This window comes from Spodoptera frugiperda, chromosome 13 (genome assembly GCF_023101765.2).
Source record: "Spodoptera frugiperda isolate SF20-4 chromosome 13, AGI-APGP_CSIRO_Sfru_2.0, whole genome shotgun sequence".
In the NCBI taxonomy this organism is placed as follows: domain Eukaryota; kingdom Metazoa; phylum Arthropoda; class Insecta; order Lepidoptera; family Noctuidae; genus Spodoptera; species Spodoptera frugiperda.
In genome coordinates this window covers 1287794-1311178 of record NC_064224.1, presented here as the reverse complement: position 1 = coordinate 1311178, position 23385 = coordinate 1287794, and the positions used below count along the sequence as shown (strand labels likewise).

The 23385-nt window shown below is 36.4% G+C and overlaps 1 protein-coding gene across 2 annotated transcripts in view; it reads left to right on the top strand.

Annotated features, from left to right (window-relative positions):
- LOC118270299 (thyrotropin-releasing hormone receptor) overlaps nt 1-23385 on the top strand; it is a 117077-nt gene that overhangs the window by 54815 nt on the left and 38877 nt on the right. For both annotated transcript variants that reach the window (XM_035585827.2, XM_035585825.2), the window contains exon 2: nt 15414-15938. In XM_035585827.2, coding sequence (XP_035441720.2) covers nt 15491-15938 — 448 coding nt within the window. In that variant the 5' untranslated portion in view covers nt 15414-15490. The remainder of the gene's footprint in view (nt 1-15413; nt 15939-23385) is intronic.

The window sequence follows — 23385 nt, the reverse complement described above, 5'->3', positions numbered from 1 at the left end:
TTGGGAAGGGGAGTAATTGGGCATTCAGGAACCTCACTTACATTCACAAGCGTTGTTTCTGTCGTCTTCGTCGGTTTTGTTTGTATCAACCGTTTACAATAGAACAGAATTACTTAAAGAGGCTGATGAGCCGATAATGTAAACGCACAGATAATGTGACAAAACAAAATTATGTATACTGTTAATTACTTCTTTTCCAATCCCCATCTCTTAAATTCCTAACCCTCAAAAAGCCGACAACGCACTTGTAAAGCCTCTGGTGTTTCAGGTGTCCATCGGCAGCGGCGATCGCTTACCATCAGGTGATCCGTCTGCTCGTTTACCGGCTTTACCAAAAAACAAAACTGGCCTACATATTAACATAGGTGCAAATTCACTGTGCTAACTAATCGTATAACTGAATAACTGGCTGTCAACACTGGTTAATTAAGTAAAGTGGACTAAAATAGCACCTGAGATAAACTAGATAACCGTTACAGATAATAAAATAATGCAGAATCATAGTATGACGTATGTAGATCACCAACGTGTATTGTGAATGGAAAATATCTGGGTAGTATTCAGTTATTCAGTAATCCGAATGGATTATGGAATATTTTGGACTCTCGACCCAATTATTTGAAATGTTTTTGCACTTTTTTATGACTAATACTGTAATGCCAATAAAAGTGCAGATAACAGTCAAGTGTTATTAAATTAAGGTTATTTTTGTAGAGAGTGTTTGGCGGATTCTGAATCTGGGAATTATTCTTAATTTTAAACCAATATAACGTTTGCCATTGATACTCGATTCCAAAACACAGAACTACACGGTAAAACTGGTAATTATACACAATTTTTTTTTAGAGGGGAAAATCATCCAATGACTTCTCCCGCCTTGGGCAAGATGAGAGGGAGTGTCAGACTCTTACTGACTAAAAACCACCATGTTCCTACTCCTGCTTTTCGAGGCGGAGCCCCGGTAAACCCGCTAGGTAATCTGCAGCTCAGGTAAATACACCATAAGGAACAGTAAAGCAACGATACTATGACAACAATATTAACTGCTAACAAAATTACCCCTAAAACCTCATCAGCTGAACTTAAAACTATTAACGTGTTTCGACTAAAAGTGCACTAAAGCCCTTTAGAAGCAAATCTCGTTAGGATTATCCGATGCAGCAGCAACAGAATTAGATGGCTACGTTCGGAGTAGCTTCGTGGATCCAACCCCAGCTTTATACGATTATGTTTTCCTGGTACTTCGGGAGAAAATTTCATGAAATAGAGTAGATAGTAGGTGATGCTTTTGAAAATTGTTATTAGATTTTGAAAAGTTTGTTTTGAATTGGTTTATTGAATTTTTGCAATCGAGATTTTGAGTTCTGTCGGACAGTATTTATTACGTTGGGTTTTCAGATTAATTATTATTATGTTATCGGCTTACTCAGTAGCAGCGCGACAGTCGCCACGTCGTGTTTCGCGTCGCGGAATACTGCTCATGAATATGAGCCTATAGCATGGTTTGAAACGAGGCGATTTCCTCGTCAAACAGTTACCTGAATAAGACCACGTTTCACCACCACGTCACGTAAAAATTCCTCACACCTCGCCCAATCCGGGAATAGACATTTGAGATGATTTAAACAAAAAGGCATTAAAATAATTTCAATTATATATGAACTAGTATAAGCCCTTTTGGTGCCTATATCTTAGTGTACCTTTTACAGAAATAAGAGAAATAGATACTAAACCATAAACCAAACAATACCCAGCTTGACAAAAAAAAACTCTTAATAAGTAAAAACATTACAGTAATTCATCACACTAAGTAACAGTTACCTCAACGAAAATAAACTCAGACACTCTGCTATGCAAAACTAGACCGTAACACCTTCCACGTAGATGAATATTTTGTTGGGTCGTAAAAACTTCGTGACCTGCACATGTTACCTTTTGCTATTAATTATTGTTACGTCCCTAGCTGGTTGATTTAATTAAAATATGTCGGAAGCTTGCCCTGACTTCTGCTACACTTGCAACTACGGAATCCTTTGTTTAAATACTAACTGAATTGCATATTGTAATGTGCAAATATTGTTAAATTATTTAATATTTTGTTTGTTGATTTAGTAAGCTAGTAAATATTGTTTAACTAAAAATTACGGTTTTCTTTCTCACGTATGTCGTATGCATAGTAATAGAGAAACGCTCTACTAGTTTTGAGTCACAGAGGGACTCTACATTATGAACAGCGTGCGCAGTCGCGGGGACGTCGCGCAGCCTACTGCCTTGGACCAAGAGACCCTCTGTGACTCGAAACTAGTAAAGCTTTTCTCCATTTAAATATGGGAGTAAACCGTGATTTTTAGTTAATTTAGTATGTCTCACGATAGTTATTATAAAAATGTATCGATTGTTTATTAGTTCTCTCAGAACTATTCATCATCATCCCCATAATCAACCCCTATAACGCCCTACTGCTGCTTTTTGAATGACAAGAAAGGCTTCTTCTTTCAGAATCCTAAAGTATACGGCTATTGTAGCAAACATAAACATTTCTCAGTGTCAGTAAAGTCCCACACCAATTACTTGAATGACACATTATTCGCTCACGAAGAAAACTCAAATCCCGCCGCCATAAAAACACACTAACGCCCTCTACTCACTCAAGACAGCAATGACAGCATAAATAAGGTTTCAATAACGAATTCCATATTTTCCGAATAAAAAAATCTTGAGAACCACGCTTGCCTTATTCTGAATACAAAAAAAAGAAAAAAATGGGAAGTGGGTCATTGTGAGAGCGTTGAGAAAAAGCAGAGGATTTATGCGACCTCCTTTGAAAAGGACAAATTAGATTTTTGAATTAAGAATGCAGTTGAATTAAGTCGCCCGTTTGTCCTTTATACAATTGCGTTCGAGATGAACGATTGTTAAACGTTAACTGTTAAAATTAAAAGTTTCCTGTTAAGATAAACCCTGTTGGGTTAACTTTTTCAAACTCGAGTTTATTTTAACTGATAAGTTTAAACTGATTTGGGTTTAAGTGAGTTTTAGAAGTTAGGCATTTAGTTAATGTTTTTGATTTCAACATGATTATACATTTTGAAAGAGATGGACTAACAAGTTTAATAGTTATTTGTACCTTTCCAAGTGTCACGATACGTACTATTTTTTTTTTTGAGGGGTGAAGATCTTCCAATGTTTTCTCCCGCCTTAGGCGAAGTGAAAGTGGGATTCAGACTCTCACTGACTAAAAACCACCCCGTTCCTACTCCTGCTTTTCGAGCCGGAGCCTCGGTAAGCCCACAATGTAGTCCGCAACAATACGTACTCTGGAGTGTGAATTTCGAAATACAATATACTTTCCCGACCCGCGAATAGAATTTTCTCTTGTATCGTACGAGCGGTTACAAACATATGTAAATCTGACAAGCTCAACACGCCCCGATCCGGAGTACCTACAACCAAATATTTATTTTGTTCAGTAATAGAATCCACGACGAATGAAACTAATGTTACCTATATAATTTTAGTTTTTCTTAGTGTATTAAAAGCCCGCTATAATTTATTGCTGGAGTATGAATCTCCTCTATATAAGCTAGATTTGCTATAATCACAATTTGAAGGCGCTTTGAAGATTGCAGTTGAAAAAGGTTTAAGTGTTGGAGAGCCATGTTTAGGCACGAACGGGCCGGTTCGATTGAAATGATATTACAGCCTCACAGGAAACCGACTTGAAACAACGCTTATGTTGTGTGAGTAAGGCCCAATCTTCTCTACCCTGATTCCCCACAACCTTTAAATTCTATGCACCAAAATGCCGACAACGCACTTGTAACGCCTCTGGTATTTCGGGTTTCCATGGGCGGCAGCCATTGCTTACCATCAGGTGATCCGTCAGGTCGTTTACCGACTTATAAACACTAAAAAGGCATCCCACGCATAATACAAAATATTTCAAATCATAAAACCCAATACAATTTTCAACACAAACTTTAAAGTTAAAAAAAACCACGACACAAAAAAAAAGATCTTTACAAAAGAATATTCCTTTATACTTAACCAAGTTAAAATACAATTACTTAACGACTGAACTAACAAAGATAAACTGAAAGTTAAACAATCAAGTGAAACTTTCAGACAACTAGATTGAATCAGTTCAGTGAAACAAGTTTACAATTTGTTCTGGCCGACTCATGAAAGCCTGCTTTCAGTTGCATTCTTGTTACACTTTAATGTAATTTAAGTTTTTGTGTTCAATGAAACTTAGTGTTTAAATGTACCTAATTCAATTTTCAAGTAATCGGTTGAAAGATTCTAAATAATGTATTTATAATAGCCGTGATGGTAATTCGGCATTGCGCAAAATATTATAAAACTATTCGATTTTGAATTTTCTATGTAGATTGAAATAGAGCACTAAGCCCACGGTGGGCGCCAATTTACGACTTTAACTACAGATTGAAGATAAACGAACTTTAAGATTAAAGGTTTTGTGCCGTAGTTGTCTGCTAATTATGGTAAAAGCCTTTAAAATATAAGATTTTTATGTACCGTAGACGTATTTGATAACGATAATGGTAAACAAGTATACTGAAAAAATATAACAATGACGACTATCATTACAATATATTTAATAATTTAACACTGACAAAGCCTCAAAGAAATGGGCTCGCTGTTATTGCAGTGGTAAGTTCCTCTTTGAGGAGTGGTTTGAGAGACGTTACGTCGTCCTCACCTATCACCTGACATAGGTGTTAACAGGATATGGGAGTTTCGAGTGGTATGAGGGTAGGATTGATGCCCGATACTGTACTGCGGAAGAGCTGACGCATTGCCCGGGCTCTAGCCAAAAGAGCAGGAGTAGGAACAGGAGGGTTTTTAGTCAGTACGAGATACTCTCTCTTGTCTCACTCAAGGCGGGAGAAGTCATTAGATAATTTCAATTTTTCAATTATAATTTTATCAAAGAAAAAAGCCTCAAAGAAAACGTAGCACATAGATAAAATATATACATACATACAATCTGATCACACCATTTCGTCGGACATCCAAAGAGAATTTGTTTGTTATTTGATTACGTCAATAAATTCCATTCAATCGCCCCTTCGCTTGGGTCAACAGTGAGTTATGTGGAATCCTAATTTATTCGTATATTTGTAAGAAAACAAAGTTTGCCGCGTAAGCAATTGTATCAGCTTACTATATCAACTTAGTGGTCAGTATTTGCTTAGCCTGATTTGTATGAAATAAGAATTGGGAATTTTTGGATGAATGTGAGTTTTTTGGTTATTGTTATGCTAATATTTTAGTGCCTAGGTTTGTTCTTTATCTTTTTTTTTGCCCTAGTACTTACTTAATGGTTTAATATTGGCGGATGTTTTCATGTAGTTTCAGAACTGTTGACTAAATTTACTTTAACGTTGCTACAGCTTGGCTGTTGTAGACAACTTGAATGAGCCGGCTCAACTGGTAAAGTGGCGCCCTCTCACTTAATACCAGGGTGAGGTTGTGACGTACGTTACTGCGTTTTGTCATCATTATCAGAATGCTTTTCCACCAGAGATGTGCTATGTAGGTATGCTAAGAAGATGCGCAGATTGTGTATGCGATGTATCGATAGTAGGGAAGCCATCCATCCATAGCACGCACGTTCCATACTATAAAAAATATAGCTTGATTGAGTTCGTGCTGCCACCAGTGATAAGCTATGTGTACGAATATGATTGGTGGAAGCTAAACGCATCTACAGCAAAGTAGCATAGCACATCTTTGGTGGAAAAGCACCCTCAGCCTCCTAAAGAGCCCTCCTCGTCACTTAAACAGTTTTCTATACGGTTTGCAGTGATGTATTTATTAATTACTTACTTTCCCTTCTCCTGACCAAAACAAATTGAAATAGATATATTCGATTAATTAGCATTCGATTTGCAACTTTGTGATATTTCAAAATTAGAGTCAAATAAAACGTTTTTATCACATCCTTGTTGTTTCAATAAAACATGAGGAGGTCATTGTATTATCCCTCTAAGGTCCGAGGTCACGGGGCACCAATCTATCACTAGTTTCGGACAGCTTCGGAGCTTGGAACTCAATACTTCCTGAAATATGTGTTGGCTCTAACGGCGTTCCAATAGTATTCGGATTCATGAAACATCGTAAAAATGAAAACAAGGTTTTGAATTTTACTTTAATTTTATAATGGCAAATGTTTTTATTTCATTTGCCTCCTGTATTTAATTAGAAATTACCGAATTCAAGGCACCATCGCATTGTAATTATGCAGATAATAAATAATAATAAAATACCGTAAATGTAATAACTTTTGTTCTTCTCACACATCACATCAACAGTCAATACTGGTCAAAGGCTTCCTCTCACATCGAGAAGGTTTGAGTATTAATCACCACGCTTGCTTAATACGGGTTGGCAATATTATAGCCCAGGTTTCCTCTCTATATTTTCCTTAACCATTTGTCAGTGGTGTCTAAAATCTAAATAATCTTAGAAAGTACGAATGACTCGGAAAAAGTCACATTGCTACTTGCCGTTGGTAGATTCCGAAACTGCACTCTCATTTATAAGCGGGCGTTGTAAATCTCCGGGCCACTACGACACGACACGCCTCAGAAACGCATGAAATAAATACACTTAACCACCCTAAACCCCATTAATTGCAACAAGAATTGAGGTCACCCAATTCCATGGTAACTTGAGGAAAAATACAAAAGAGGGTGGTTAATTGTGGTGTTAGTTACGATCTTATAAATATAACTAAATGATCTGAGAGTTCTTTGGTCCACTGGGATAGGAATGGATCACTCGATTAACTTAGTATAATGGCGGCTATCACGACGATTTTGTACTGTTTTTTAAATATTCTGTTATGTTAGACACGTATTTAAAAAAAATACAAGACGAACATTAAATTAAAAATTAGTCATCTACCTTATTGTTTCGTAGAGCCTACAACACAATGAGTTGCGTACGTTCCTCTAGCCAATGCATTAATAATACAGTCAATATAAATAGCATCTCATAAAAATTATGGAGAAGAATAAAAATGATATAGAAAAAGTCTATACAAGATATCCTTATGTGCTAAGCTTATAAATATAACTAAATGATCCGTGGATCCCTTATAGTCCGTTGGGATAGCAGTGGATCACTCGATCAACCGGTTAATACGGCGACGACCCGGTCATACTGCTCGCGTGTTGTGTTCTTTACACCATTGGCATCATGTTATAAAGAAATGATGAGTAAAACTACAGTAATACTTCTACAAGAAGGTATTTTGTTGTGTTGTAGTTTATAAAACAATACAGTTATCATTAGTACTTGAAACAGGATATTTACCATGTTTATTAATTTCTTAGAGTCAGTAGAGAGTTATAGGGGTTTTTTTTTGAGGGGGGATATTCATCCAATGTCTTCTGTCACCTTAAGCGAGGCGAGAGGGAGTTTCAGACTCTTACTGACTAAAAGCCACCCCGTTCCTACTCCTGCTTTTCGAACCGGAGCCCCCGTAAACCCGCCAGATAGTCCGCAGCTCCAGATCAGGCATCAGCCCTACTGGGCCCCATCTGTGGTGGTCTGATGGCTCTTTGAGGCGGAGTCCCGGTAACCCGCTAGGCAGTCATAGGGGTAGGATATTAATAATACAATGTATACATACAAGCAATATTTTACTTCTTCAAGATAAAAATGTGATCTACTACGTTACTTAGGTGAACCTTGTTTGGTTAAAACAAGTTACGTCTAGTCGTAAAACCAAACACTAAAATTAAATATTCATGTTGCTTTTTAAAGAAGACACCTGTCGAGCGCAACATTCATTGACTTTCTGACAACCTTCTCTTTAAATATTAAAAAAAATATTTACAAAAATATATGCATTTAAATTTAAAACAGTTCTAAAAAGGCCTCGTTGATCGAGTGGTCGCAAATGCGGCAATGGGTCTCGGGTTTGATTCACAGGATGAGCAAAGAATCGCTGAGCTGAGCGGGTTTTTCGAAAATACCTAAGTAGTAGTACGGAGTCTGGAATTGTACCCAGTATATGTATATGGCAATAGGCTCACCCTCTATTACATAGGACCTATAACACAAATAGTGAAAAGTGGTTGTACATTGTACAGTGACATTACGTGCAGTAATGTGTACCTCTGACCACCCATTCGGGGATAGAATGTTTGAATTGTTTGATGATGTTTTAAAAATAATAAAAGAGATAAGTACTTTATTTTTATGGCCGAACAAAGACATTGAGCTAAAACCTAATCCAATATAAATTAAACGAAACAAAATAAATCATCCAAATACGAACGCAATTATTTCCACTAGCACTTTCAATCAAACAAACGACAAAGATACACTTAACTTAACCCTTTTACAATTAAAATAGCAGCACATCAACCTACCCTAATCCATCAAAAACCATTCATGTATTTTCAACTCTAATAACAAAGCTACAGAGTTAAAACTCTGTTGACAATTTAATGTGCGACTGTACTACTAAACAATTTTAAACTAGAGAACTATGAAATGCCTTCATTTGAGAGTAGACCAGTGTTTCCCAAATATTTTTGTACTGTTTCTTCTTGACTAAATTGACAGGGGCCTCCTTTATAAAAGGTGGCCATAATTGGCAGATTTAGAATCAGATTTAACAGGTTTTTGTTAAAAATGACGTAGTCCCTGTTTCCATATTTTGTTCATGATTCCATTCCGACCATCGCCGTTCCGCCGTTGCTCATTTTGGTCTGAAGACCCTCCTATATGTATAAAGATCTTAACTCTCTGTTCTCTAAAGAATATAAAAAAAAACAAGGTGAGAAAGTATTTTGATTTAATGGGTCAGGTAGCGGGTGGTACAAATATTTGAGAACCGCTGAACTAGACTATTACAAATTGGCTAGCTTTATAGAATTCGTTCTAGTCTAGACTTAGCTCGCCTACGCAATGCACTAGACAATGTCTGGTTAGTAATCTAACTTAGGAAACTGTCAGGTTGTGGGCGGACTTTATAAACCTAGTTAAAAATGTTATTTATGTGTCTACGTGCGTTAGAATTTGCTTCAAGTTAATAATACTCATATAAGCATGTAAACCATGCGGTGACGCAGTGACGCTATAGTAGAATACATTTTTTAATGGTAAAGGCATAATATGGATCACCTGATGGTGAGCATTCGCGCAAACACCAGAGGAGCCGGCCTTAAAATAATCCTAGAAAGTACATATGACTCGGTAAAGTCACTTTGGTGCTTACCGTTGATAGTTTTCGCACTCTTATGCAGGAAGAGTCTTAAACCTTAAACCCCTTAGTCCACCACGACATAACAGTCCATTGCTTTATACATATAAGAGAGTTTGCAGCTGACCTACCAAAGGTCAGCTGCCCGGTCGCTGTCAAAACGTCATAAGCGATTTATGATTAACTTTTTAAACTTCGATCTTTAACTCTTCTCTTCTTTTTCTTCTTCTTTTGTCCTCTTTTCTATAAAAAACGACAAATCAGTCCAATCACATAATTTCATTTCTATTCGCTATTCGCTACCAATGTAACCTGAACCTTATATTTAGACGATTAAGCATTAAACTCACATGTTTGATAACAAACTCGATTTGAAACGTAAATAAATCCTTCGTATTGGGCTATTTTGGAATTAATGTCGCCTACTTAAAGTCTATTTTGAGATTTATTTTCTACTTTTGCCCTTTAATTCTAATTTTCTAAGTTTAATTAAAGACGTAAGAAGATAAAGTGATATTTTACGGTTATTTTATTTCGTGAAAACAAATTAATTCGGACAGGTTTAGTTTATTTCTTTGTAACTTTCTTTAATTCATTTTTATTTATGTATGACTACTACACACATAGGGTGGTAAAATATAATTTTATTTTGCGACTGAAGAAGACTTTAAACAAAGTTAATGGAAATTTTAAACAATTTGAAAATACACTTTCGCATTTTATCTTACTTGCTGTTCTGTGTTTCGCACCACCTTAGAATAAAACCAAAGTTTCCAGATCAGTAGTTCTTTTTTATCACATCGAATATAATTTGTATCACATGACGTTTTTTGGGGGAGGAAAATCATTTAGTCACTTCATAGTGTCAATCTCTTTTTGAGGGGGGACAATTATCCAATTACTTTTCTCGCCTTGGGCGAGGGGAGAGGGAGTGTCAGACTCTTACTGACTATAAAAACTACCTCGTTCCTACTCCTGCTCTTCAAGCTAGCAGACCCTTAAGTCTTTCGCGGCTAGTATGATGACCGTTGCAGTGGCACTTTTGACTACAAGTAAAACGACTTACCCATAGAACTATCTCTTCTAACATTCTGAACATCATGTTTTATTGCTATCTACACACTCATAACTCTTTTCCCCTTCAACAGACTAAAGTCAGGAACACACAGAGTTCCCTAACAATTAATGTCCCAACCTGTTATCTGCTTTCGCTCAATTAACACAGAAAGTGTCCCCCATCAAGATTGGCCGCGACCCTGTGGACTATTAAGATGTACCGCAGCTAATGTTCTAAGATCTTGCTAATTGACCACATATCCGGGATGGAGATACGGATAACAATCTCCACAACTGATTGTGTATACTTACGTAGAATGGTTTTGTATTTTGGAATACTGTGAGTATAAAGTATACGGAAAATATTAATAGAATAAAATTGATAACTGATCTTAATTAAAAATAGCCTAGGTTTTTGACCAAATTTTATGCACCCCCCTTCCTATTCCTGCTTTTCAAGCTGGAGCCCGGGTAACTAGTTAGGCAACTAGTGGTTTAGGTTTATTACACCTGTGGTGGTTGGATGGTGCGTGCGCAGAACGCGACGCGCCATATGCACGGGTCTGGTTCTGGTCGGGCGGTAAGCTACCTCCACAGACCCTCACTTACGGTGACCGGAGATCGTCAAGCCTGGAGTGTTTCTCGCGACGTGAACCGTTGCCTAATGCATAAAATATTTTATACGAGTACTCTATAACATCTACTGTAACACGAACACTACGCACAAATCTGCATAACTTTTCGAAGAAAAACAGTCCAATCTACCGATTATATACAACTACCTTTCAAAATGAACAGCGAATGAATATCAAAGCGTTACAGCGGAAACAAGAAAGATGTTTATCTTAAATTAGTGTTCAACACATCTTTCATACATACATACATATACACTACATATAAACATATCACCACATCTCTTTGATATTAACTGGGCTCGTTAAAATCTAGGCGTTGGAACATCCTGTACACAGCTTTAATGGTGGAGGTTATCTCGCTACTAATCTGTTTAAAGGGTGTTTGGACGGAACTGTCCTTGTGGGACGATTTTCTTTGAAATTAGGTACCAGAGGATGACGTGTGATGTTCCTTTGAAGAAGTTGGTAATAGGTGTTATGTATAGGTGGTGATTAATGCTCAAACTTTCTCCGTGTGAGAAGAGGTTTTTGGACAGCAGTGGATACTTGTAGGCTGTTGATGTGTGTTGTATGATGGTTATAGATATACTAAGTTTTCACTAGTTTTTTATATATAACCTGTATTATTACACGTTATATAACCTGCACCCTTAGTATGAGTTTGGTTTAATGTTGAACAAAAACGAAACAAGAGCGCTTTCGCTCTTATTGGTCGGTGCGAATGAACCGCGAATGAATGAATGTCAGAATTGTGTTTCCAAATGAAACACAATTCTGAAAGCAGTTGCACTTGGTTGGAAGATTAAATCAACTACAAAACATTAAGAGAAATCCTTTATAAATAAATCGATTTCATTATCTAAAGATTTAAGATTTATAAAAATAATACTAATCACTAAAGATACAAGAAAACATGGTCACTTAAAATTATAATTCAGAGTATGAGCATGCGGGCGGTACACTAAAAAGTTTTCTAATTTAATAATTAACTAGCAATTTCCCGCGACTTCGTCCGCGTACAATAATGACTTGTGGCAGAGTTAAGGCTTTTGAATTATTTGTTTTTTCTATAAACCTCACGGAGATCGAGACCTTTCCAACGAATACAAAACCTTGGAAATTGGTTCATGCGTTCTGGAGTTATAGCGTCAGGAAGGAAAACCCGACTTATTTTTATATTATAGATTAATAATTTGAGTATTATAAAAAATATAACAGGAACAACTTAAGACCTAAAAATTTAATATAAGAACATTAAACAAACATAACCTTGCTAATTATTTGAAGTTATATACCTAAAATACACAAGGTTCAACTACAGCTAATCCACATACTAGGTATTTACATAATCGCGAATATTTTACCTAAATGACTTACGTAATGTGTTCGGCTAAGTTTCCACAATACAGGCGGCTGCCTAAATTGTACAAGTTGCGTTGCTAACGGGCTTATGTTGTTCTATCAGTTATTTTATGGTACCTATACGTACGTGTTCTCTGGATGTAACGGACCTTAAAATGTGGTATGTTTAAAAAGTACTAACTACTACATAATATTTGCAACTAAAGTAGAAAACAGGCTCACTCCCTATTACATGGGACTTATAACACAAATAGTGAAAGTGGGTGTACATTGTTTAGCGACATTACGTGTCGTAATATGCACCTCTGCCTACCCTTTCAGAGATAAAAGGCGTGACGTTGCAACATTAAACTAAAAAAACTTAAAAAATAAAGAAAACTCAAAATTATTTACTATTTACAAAGCATCCACAAATTCGTCAGCATCGACGTCAAAGAATTATGTTTGATTCAATATTTTTTGTCATTTAGAAACTGTAAGAAAATGAAGCGAAAATTTGGGGGGATTATGATCTGGGATAGCACATAGGTCACTTTTTATCCCACGGGAATGACGAGGACGAAGAAGGCGATGCCGCTAGTAATAGCTAATTAGCCTGTACAGTAGTTACACGCTTGCTTGTCCTATCTTCAAAATATTAAAATATTGGTATCAGGTAATTAAATTAATTCCTTAATACTAGTAATTATTATCAAACAATTTCTAACTCAGCAAAAACGAAATAGATTTTTCCACTTAGACAAAAACTAGCACAAAAGCTCAAACAAAAAAAATCTAAATAAATAAACGCAAAATTTTATCAAAATATTTAAAATATAACAAACAACCCTAAAACGCTTCTGTGGCCTCCGCAGATTAAGGACGAGCCTTTCGGCAAGATGAATTTCCCCGTTGTAATGTGTTAAATTTTCAAACTAATTTGTATGATAACACCTCTTCGTCATTTTGGGGTTACACCAACCACCGACAGTAATTTACCCTGTAATTTACTGTAGAATTTTCTAATTTAAACGTTTCATTTAAATAATGCGGTGTTTTAGCTAAATTCTAGTTCTAATTGGGTCTGAAGACCTGGTGTGTTGTGAGTTAGTATGGGAAGTATTTATGAATTAGACGAGTTATTTACTACGTTTAGTTTAGTGTTGAATTAATGTTATATTAAAGTAGCTGTCTTTTTTTTGAGAACTTTTAATTATGGTTAGATGTTGATTCCTTCAAGAAATGGACTAGATTTATGGCCAGTTAGGGTTTGTATAATATTAAGTAGTGAAGTTCCAAAGAGAAGCAGAAAGTAGTATTTATGATCTCATGAACCGAAACACAAATGTCTTATATTTATATCCTGCAAGTGTCTTTTTGGTATAAGCCGGTAAACAAGCAGACGAATTACCTGATGGTAAGCAATCGCCGCCACCCATGGACACCAGAGGCGTTACAAGTGCGTTGCCGGCCTTTTGGAATTTAGGAATTTAGGTTGGTTAGGGAATCGGGAATTGGGGAGATTAGGAAGGGACGAAGGGGTATTTGTGCTGAACCATAGCCACTCCCACACTTAAAGTGTCATATGACTTAAGAGGCATTTCATTTATAAAGGAGTAAATTGCAGTGCAGCTTCTAAATAAAGGACCAAATTCGTCTTCAAGGACCAAATGTATAAAAAGGACTCAAAGGAAATAGAAGTTTGTGCGATACTCGAAAACGTAACAGCTCTATTCGAGATTAAATTATTTACACAATATTGTGAAACAGCTGCTTTCACAAATTTGTTGTGAAGCAGACTTGTAGGAACATTGTGAATTATTATTGTTGGCTCTAAGGCAGCGTCCTTAGCGCGGAACTTAGGAATGCGATCATCGTGTGCATAATAATTGAAGTTTGAATACAAGAAGATTGACACTTTTGTATAAGGACCTTTACTCTTCTCGCAGATGTCGTAGTAACTAGTGTTGACTAACTTTTAAAATTGTGATTAAATTCACCTGCCAATTATGGCGATGACGGCAAACCCTATTCTATACCCTTAGTATTTAAACGAGAGCGCGTTCGGCGCTCTGATTGGTTGGTTTATTCGAGCCGCCCAAACATAGTTGCCAAACGAGCTCTAGATTCAATTACTTTAAACGTAAAGCAAACTCATACTAAGGGTACTGTGTTTTCGGAGCCCAAAGCCCAGCAGTAGACTATCATGGATTGATCTTAGACACTAGTTGATGAAACTTGAAGACGAGAGATATTTTTTTAATCGCATTTTCGTGAATAAAATTCGAAAACTTGCGATGGTCGCGCATTCCTGTTCTATTTGGACGACCCCTTAGAAACTCCAAGGTTGTAATAACGAATTTATAAACAGTAGTAACAGGATGAATGTTAATTATTAGTATACATACTAATTGAGAGAGGCGAGTCTCTTGGAATAGATCAAGGTCTCGGGGAGATGTATTATTAAATCGTATTAATGGAATAGAAACAATTAGATAGTATTGTCTTCAATTACTGGTATTGGAAATACCAATGTTCGGTTTACATTTCCGCATAATTTGGAGCTGGGTTTGGTTAAACGAGTTTTTTTTTACAATAAGGTTGCCCTACACTAGGACTTTTTTTGTGTCGTGGGTGCGTTTACAAGCATACAAGTTCATATACACATCACACTCAGACCTGAAACAACAATTTGTGGATCACACAAAGAAATGCTTCGTGCCAGAATCGAACCCTACACTACACGCTGTAACATATGTGTGTACATGAGCGGCGATGATAATTTACCATCATCTGATATGACGGCTTGTTTGCCTCTAATGCCATAAAATAAAACATAGAACCCTTCAAAGTCCAAGTCAAAGTCAAAATTATTTATTTCAAATAGACCAGGTAGGCACTTTTGAACGTCAAAGCAAATAAAATAATAACGTGTTTCCTTTATGAAGTGGTTGCAAAATGTGGGTGTTGCAAAAGAGATTTCCTAGAATTTGATACCGTTTGTCATTTCCTTTACTTTCCATTTCGCACAAAGGTGAATTGAAATTATAGAAAGGCATGGCTGGCGCTAATTATGTTATGTAATAAAAAATATTATTCTAAACAGAATATTAATTTCTTCTTTCCATTTGTTACAGATACCACGAAAAATGACAGCGACCTAACAATAACCAAACCAAAGGACGACAATGTGAAATAATGAATTGAAACACACATGATTTCAACAGCCAACTTCACACACACACCGTCAAATGTGAACACAATACATTACGATTGCACGAACATAACATACAGTTACAAAAATGCAACACATAACTGCACTTACGAATCTTCGGAGGATTACGAACAATCCGGCTTCGCGAAGACGAATTTCTCGAATGCGACATTCGCGATGTCGAACGAAAATTTCACGGATTATGAGATACCGTATTACATAAAAACGACATCAATGACTTTTTGTATAGTGATAATGTGTTTGGGCGTGATTGGGAATGTGATGGTACCAATAGTGATACTGAAGACGAAAGATATGAGGAACTCGACGAATATATTTTTAGTGAACTTGAGTATTGCTGATCTAATGGTGTTGCTTGTGTGTACGCCGACCGTGCTTGTGGAGGTCAACTCCAAACCTGAGACCTGGGTGCTTGGGAAGGAACTATGTAAGTATTGCTTAGTTTGTTCGTAGATAAAAGATTATAGTTTAAGCTATAATAACTATTGTGAGACATACTAAATTAACGAAGAAAAGAACATGGTTTACTCACGTACATTAATAGAGAAAAGCTCTACTAGTTTCGAGTCATAGAGGGATTCTTCATCATGAGCAGCGTGCGCAAACGCGGCGGCTTCGCATCGCTAGTAGTAGAGCTTTTCTGCATTAATGTACGTGAGTAAAACGTGTTTTTTTTATTTAACGAACGATTTGTTATTGAGAGTTCAGTTCAAGTTGCTATAATTTTTGCAGATGGGATTCTAAAGTCCAAACACAACATTTAACACGCTCACTTCTGCCTACCCCCTCGGCTTGAAATTGAGAAAGCATTCACATAGAACCCAAAAGTAAAAGGAAACTGATATTTTAGGAGCTGCCAAATGGAATTCCCAAAGAATGGCATTTGGCACTCGATATGGCCAATAGTGGGAACAAAGTGGAAATGTATATATATCTGCTTTATAAGGATAAAAGTTTCTTATTTATTTCTATTTTTAACATGGGTTTTGTAGCTACTGTTTTGTTTCCATGTAGATTTTTTAAGTGTGGGAGAGCCATGCTTTGGCTACGAGCGAAAGATAACAAGGCCTCATAGAACAATATGAAACAACGCTTGCGTAAGTGAGGTTACCGCAGGCTCAATTACCTCCCTTCCCAATCCCCGATTCCCCAACAACCTTTAAATTCCTAACTCCGAAAGGAGTAACTAATGAAATTTGTTCCTCGTTCTTCTCCATTCGACGCTACACTTTGGAACGAGCACCTAGCTTCACTGACGGCCAGACTGACGGACTATTATTTATTTCTTCATTTGTTGATTTCAAAAGTACCTATGTATGGTTTAATTCGAATAAATGCTTTGACTTTGACTCTAGAATGAAGCACTTTCCTTTATAATTATTTTCCCAGCTTGGATATCGATACCTAGCTTTCGCAATCACACATTGTAACCACAGAAAAGATATTAATGTAAAACATTGAAACTATTCCATTCTCTCTAATTTAAAAACTACTTTTAAAATCAACTCCAGTACGAAGTTCGACTTCATAAAGATTTTATTCAAATCAGAAACGATATGAGCCAAGACATTATATGGAATCGATTCCCGTCGCCATGGTTACCAGATAAAGTCACTGCTCTTAGCACTAAGTATTATTTTAACATTAAAAACTCATCTTTATACGTGAGGTATAAAAAGCAACCTTATTCACCAAAGTACTAATATGAACACCCTATATTTAGCAAGTATATTTTTGGGAAAAAGAGCATTATTTTTATTACGCTTAAGCATCAAATTCCCTTATAAGTGTGGGCTTAAGTTGTCGAATTCATTTATTTTGATATTTCCCTTTTACAAATATGAGGTTTCCGAGTAATTTTGCACCGTTTTAATGAGTTAGTTTTAAAGCGTTGTCGTCAACTTCTTTTTGGTTGATATGTGTTATTTTAAACCAGTATAAAATGAGAAGTTGTAGCATTCTTGTTTAATGAACACACTTACAATTACAGTAAAATAATATTACGCTTGTGTTGTTGCCGGTAATGTCCTTGAAGCGGTAGGAAGAGTACGTCCAACTAACATTTCGTCAATCATTTATTGATGTGTTCTTGAGTAGACATTAGAGTTATCTTATTAAGCAACGTCAACAATGCAACGGCACGCATATATCCCCGAAGGGGTAGGCAAAGGTAAATCGCTGTACAGTTTGAAGACTGCACGGTTGGTGCGGTGGCTGGGCAACTGGCTGCCGCGCAACGGGTAGCGGGTTCGATTCCCGCACGGAGCAACTCTTTGTGTGATCCACAAATTGTTGTTTCGGGTCTGGGTGTCATGTGTATGTGAACTTGTATGTTTGTAAACGCACCCACGACACAGGAGAAAATCCTAGTGCGGGGCAAGGTTTTTTTTTAAAAAAAGGTGCATATTACGGCACGTAATGCCGATATACGATGTAAATCCACTTTTCACAATTTGTGTTATAAGTCCCATGTAATAGGGGCCTATTGCCATATACTGGACACAATTTCAGGCTCTGTGCTACCACTGAGATTTTTTTCGAAACTCCGAGAAAAGTCCAGCAACTTTGCCCGACCCGCGAATCGAACCCGAGTCCGGCAGTCGCACTTGCGACCACTCGACCAACGACGTCTTATTTATAACACTAAAATATATGAACAGCTGATATCGTGTGACGGAGTTAGAACCTAGTCTACATTATAGGTTTAAACAGATATCCTATCATGCAATAGAAGCAATATTGCTGTTTGTATACCAGTGTCAGTGCAACAGTTACGATCGGAATAAAACCTCCGTAAATACAGATTGCAGTCGATATTGTTCGATATACAGCGATTTACACGTAAAGGTTGGGTGCCAGTGTTAGCGATATTGCTTGTTAAATGTTTATTTCGCACTGACTTCGTTTACTGATCCCAGGATTTTGAGGGATTTGTTTGTTCTGGGTAAAATTGCAATACATGTTGGTTAAAAAACTATTTTATTTTTGCTATAGTTAACGTGTAAAAGAAAACAGTTATAAATTCAATGGTCCATGGGCGGTGATTACCACCAAGTGACTCGTCAGCATGGTTTGCCACCTATTCCGATAAAAAAAATATAGCAGCGATATTAAAAGTTCCTAAGAAAATTGTACCAATAAGTGACTTGATATTCTGCCTTTTGACTACGAAAATGTTAAGGTCAAAATTTTCACGATATTACAGAATATAAAATGAAAATAAAGCATCAAATCTAACAAAATCTAGATAAAAATCAGTAAACCCAACAATGAGCAAAAATAAATAAACACTTAACCGCTAATCGCTCGCACTCAACACCCACCCAATACAAGACCATTCGCAGCACATGCCGACTTCGTACTAAACTACCGACGCGACCAGACAACTAAATCCCAACCTTCAACTTAAAACAATAAGGTGGCAATTTCTTCGACAATAAAGCTCGGAAGTGAAAACCACGATACGCCCTAATTAAGTGTAATAAAGTAAACGCTGCGATCGCGCGTGCGACTTTTAATCGCGCGATTTTTAATCGGCCATAATTTGAGAGGTTTTATTACTTGCGGAGTAGTGGAGAGCGTTTGCGTTATTTTTGAAGTTTATTGTTTCTTTAATGGAATTCTACTTGGTATTATATTTTGATGATGATATTTTACTAAAGTAACCTTATGTCTTTTATCCTAAGGGGTAAGAAGAGGTGCACATTATGGCACGTAATGCCGCTATACTATGTACGCCCACTTTTCACCATTTGTGTTATAAGTCTCATGTTATTACAATAACATGAGACTTATAACACTAAGGCTCACCCCCTATTTTAGCCTATTGCCAGCATTCTGTCTCTTACTGCTTATCTCTTCGGGACAATTTGATTAAGGAACAGAGAGTAAAGGACTTTCCTATAGGAAAAGGAGGATCCTCCGACCAGGCGAGGTTTTAAAGTTTCCTAATAAAAGGAGCATCCTCCGACCAGGCGAGGTGATCGATCCTTGCAGGCTTTCTGCTCAATCTCCAAACTCATATAAAACCAATACCACCTAGCAATCTGAATTTAGTATACTCTCATCGATTCAACATTTTATAACAATTAGATTTACACTCCAGTTAAAAGTAAAACTTACACTTATATTTCCGGATTTGAGGTTGGAAAAATGTCGATATAATGTACAGAAGTCACGCGTGCATACATAATTACTAAGCATTTATTGACTTGGCAACATTTAAAGAACTATTTCAAATTCATTCCGTGCCTATTTACATTAAACAAACAAAAATTATGTGACCATTAATTAGAGTGCTGTAGAAATAAAAACACGACAACTGATTATGAATATGTGTAGGTTTATAAAAGTATTTATTTGCGAAAATGTTCTAAGAGAACCGCTTAGGTCGCAGGGAACTCATAGTTTTAGATGGTGACCTCGAATATCAACAGTCTTTAACAGTTCACTGGTATCTAACTCCAGCGTGAGTTAGCGATTACAATTTAAAAAGTTTAGGTTTATGAGAGAATACTGCTACTCAAATATGTAGTCATTTAATCCCTTATCTGAAAGAAGTAGAAAGGAATAAATAAAAAACATTTATTTCACATGCAAAAAATAAAAAAGTAACAATGACAAGTAGGTACAGCAAAGATTTGACAATGCGGTATTTTGTCTGTGGTGAAATAGGAATCAGATCAGCATGTGCAAGACAGGGCCTGTATTCTATCTGGTCCCAAGTGACTAACTGATAAGCAACCAGTACAATTTAGTTATAAAAAAAGCAATACGTTCATATTATGCTAACAAAATTTTTATAAAAAAATATCAAAACAATACGATCGCAACAACAATTATCACAAGCTAAATGAAATCATAACACTGTAATATCTCAATAACCCTATAACGAATCTGAACATTGTATAATCATCAGTCAAATTTTGCAAACGATACAATAATGATGCAGTCCAGTTGTGGCTCTGAAAGTGCTATTATTAATATCACACTAATGGCCATTCTAATTCTGACAGTTTATTGATTGGACTAAAAATACTTTATGCCTCATTGGCGCCATCTACTGAGCGCGAAAATGGGAAAGTGTCAATACCTACGTTTCTAATAAACTTTTTTTCGAGTTGTTTGAGTTCAAGGTCGTAAATATTTTTGATTCATGTGTGTTAGTATGAAGCTAAATGATCTTTTCTAAGGTGTCTACATATATGTAGGAATCGAGTTTTTATACCGAGAAGAACTTGATCTTTTTCATTTGCGATGTCAATTCTACTTTAATTTTATTATAACTTTCGTGAGACATACTATATTAATTATTACTGTTTGAGAAACTTGACTAGGTTCCAGCCATGTTAGAGACTCACATTTATGAGCAGCAATCCGCAATACACGACGCGGCGATTGTCGCGCTGCAGTAGCAGCATACGGTAGGTACTAGTTTAGTTCGTCTAGTGAAACTAGTCGAAGCCTCGTCAAACAATTACGTGAGTAAGCCGATAACAGCTATCTCTATTCTGCTTGTCAGAGATTTTGACAAACGCTCTTAAATAGAAAATAGTTATTGGTATCCTGTGTTCATCTAAACTAGCCTATTCATCTTATATGTCCAACAAAATATTAAACCAAATCATGACAAAATGCCATAAAAATGCTAGAAATATGTATGTCCATCACGTAGCGTTGCGTTACAGCAGTTTGGCACGGTAGGTACTTATATTAAAAACGTGAGCGAAGATCGAAGCCAACAACTGTCTGATGTTCGATTCTAAGTAATGCACCTTTAGTGTGCTTTTATACCAGAGATGTGCTACGCTACGTTGCTGTGGATGTGTTTGGCTGCCACCAATCCTATTCATTAGTACATATAGCTTAGCACTGTTGGAAATGGACTCAGCTAAGCTATGTTTTTATATGAAATGATGCGTGCTATGGATGACTTCCCTACTATCGATACATCGCATACTTGAGCTGCGCAACTTGACGAAGTGGCTGCTGTGTGAGGACACAGCTACATAGCTTAGTATCAGTGGAAACGTCACTATCGTGTAATATTTAAACCAACGGTGTACTCACGTAAATATATTGAGAAAAACTCTACCAGTTTCGAGTCACAGAGGGACTCTTCATAATGAGCAGCGTGCTCGACGTCGTTGTGTCTATATTAACGTGAGTAAGCCATTGCTTTTAGTTAACATATAACCACAGTAAATAGCAAGCAACACACAACTAAATACCTATGTTTTTTTCTTAAGAGTTACCTAATGATTGAGAATGTACATAGTTTTTCAAACAAATTGGTTTGTGGGTGGGTAAAGCCATTTGTTTATAGTAATGGGCGAGTCTATTAGTTGGACAGTTGAGTGGTTTCAATGTGTACCTACTGGCAATTTAAAATAATTACAATAAAAAAAATACATAACGAGGCCTTTTGTGGTTGAGATTTATTTTTGTTATTATTCAAAATGTAAACATTATAGTTACGACTATTACTCACCGAAGGAGGTAGTTGTGTGCTTGAAACAGTACGATTTATCTCAGTAATTAGCAACAAAGTCTGTACTTGCACCAAATGTTAGAGGAAGCAAATTCATCGAATGACTTCTCCCGCCTTAGGCGAGGCGAGAACAGACTGTCAGAACTTCTTACTGACTATAAACTACCACCAGTTCTTACTCCTGCTTTCTAGCCCACATAATGGTCCATACTTCATAGAATACGTACATTACACCTATACCTTTGGGGTTTTTATCTAGTAACTAGCTGATCCGGCAAACTTCGTACTGCTCAAACTTTTATTTTGTACTCACGTTTTAAACGTTCCATGGACTTCCTCCACAAATAACTCAAGACCAAAATTAGCTAAATCAATCCAACCGCTCTCGTATTTTAGTGAGACTGACAAACAGCAATTGATTTTTCTATACAATCTGCTGAGTTCTACATCTAATTTTATCGACAAAAAAAATAATATGGAGGGTTGAACCCCTAATTGAAAATATTGAAAAATAGTATCCCACACCTATCACATTGTATAGGAATAAGATCTAACTAATTTAATACTCAAAAGGTCAATAACCTATTAAACTATATACTTTAAAACTATACCTACTAAAACCTAAACATGTAGATGCATTTGGCAAGTATTGATATTTTCCAGTAGTTACCTAACCTGATCAAAATGCACGAAGTATTAAATTGTACGGCGGCTGTAGAATTGGACCGAAGGAGATATGGACTGGATGTCGAAAGAATAATAAATCTATCTCCAATGTAGCATTTGAATTCAATCTTATGCAGATATAACATGGTGGGATGCTAGATATTGGTACTGTATGAAACTTACCGTCGTACTAAAGAGTCATTTAAAGGTTACTTATACCAGACCTTAGGAATTGTTTTTGATACAAAATCGTTACTAAGGAACAGTTTAAGTAATCTTTATATGTCTCTGAGTGCGGCAGTAAGTCTCGTCATTAGAATTGGACTAAAGATTATTTATTGTTTTAACCGACTTCAAAAAAGAAGAAAGTTCTCTTTTTGACCTGTATGTATGTATGTTTGTTACGATTATCTTACGATTGGCAGAATCGATGTTGATGCAGTTTCCAGAAAAGTGTTTGTTACACTTAGGAGTAGATCGTAAAACATGACTTCAGTAACAATGCCCAATTCGGTTTTATTAAACGTAGTAGAAACTGAAAATTGTTATTTAAAATTCTATCAATAAAGTGGAAGAGTTATTATCCTTTTAAGACTTTAGTCTTACCAGGTCTCTAGTTTCAAAATGTCTGAATAGCCACAATCTACAAGAACACGAATACGTAATTTGTATGAACCATCTGACTATACTTCATTCGGGCACGTTTTTAACAAATATA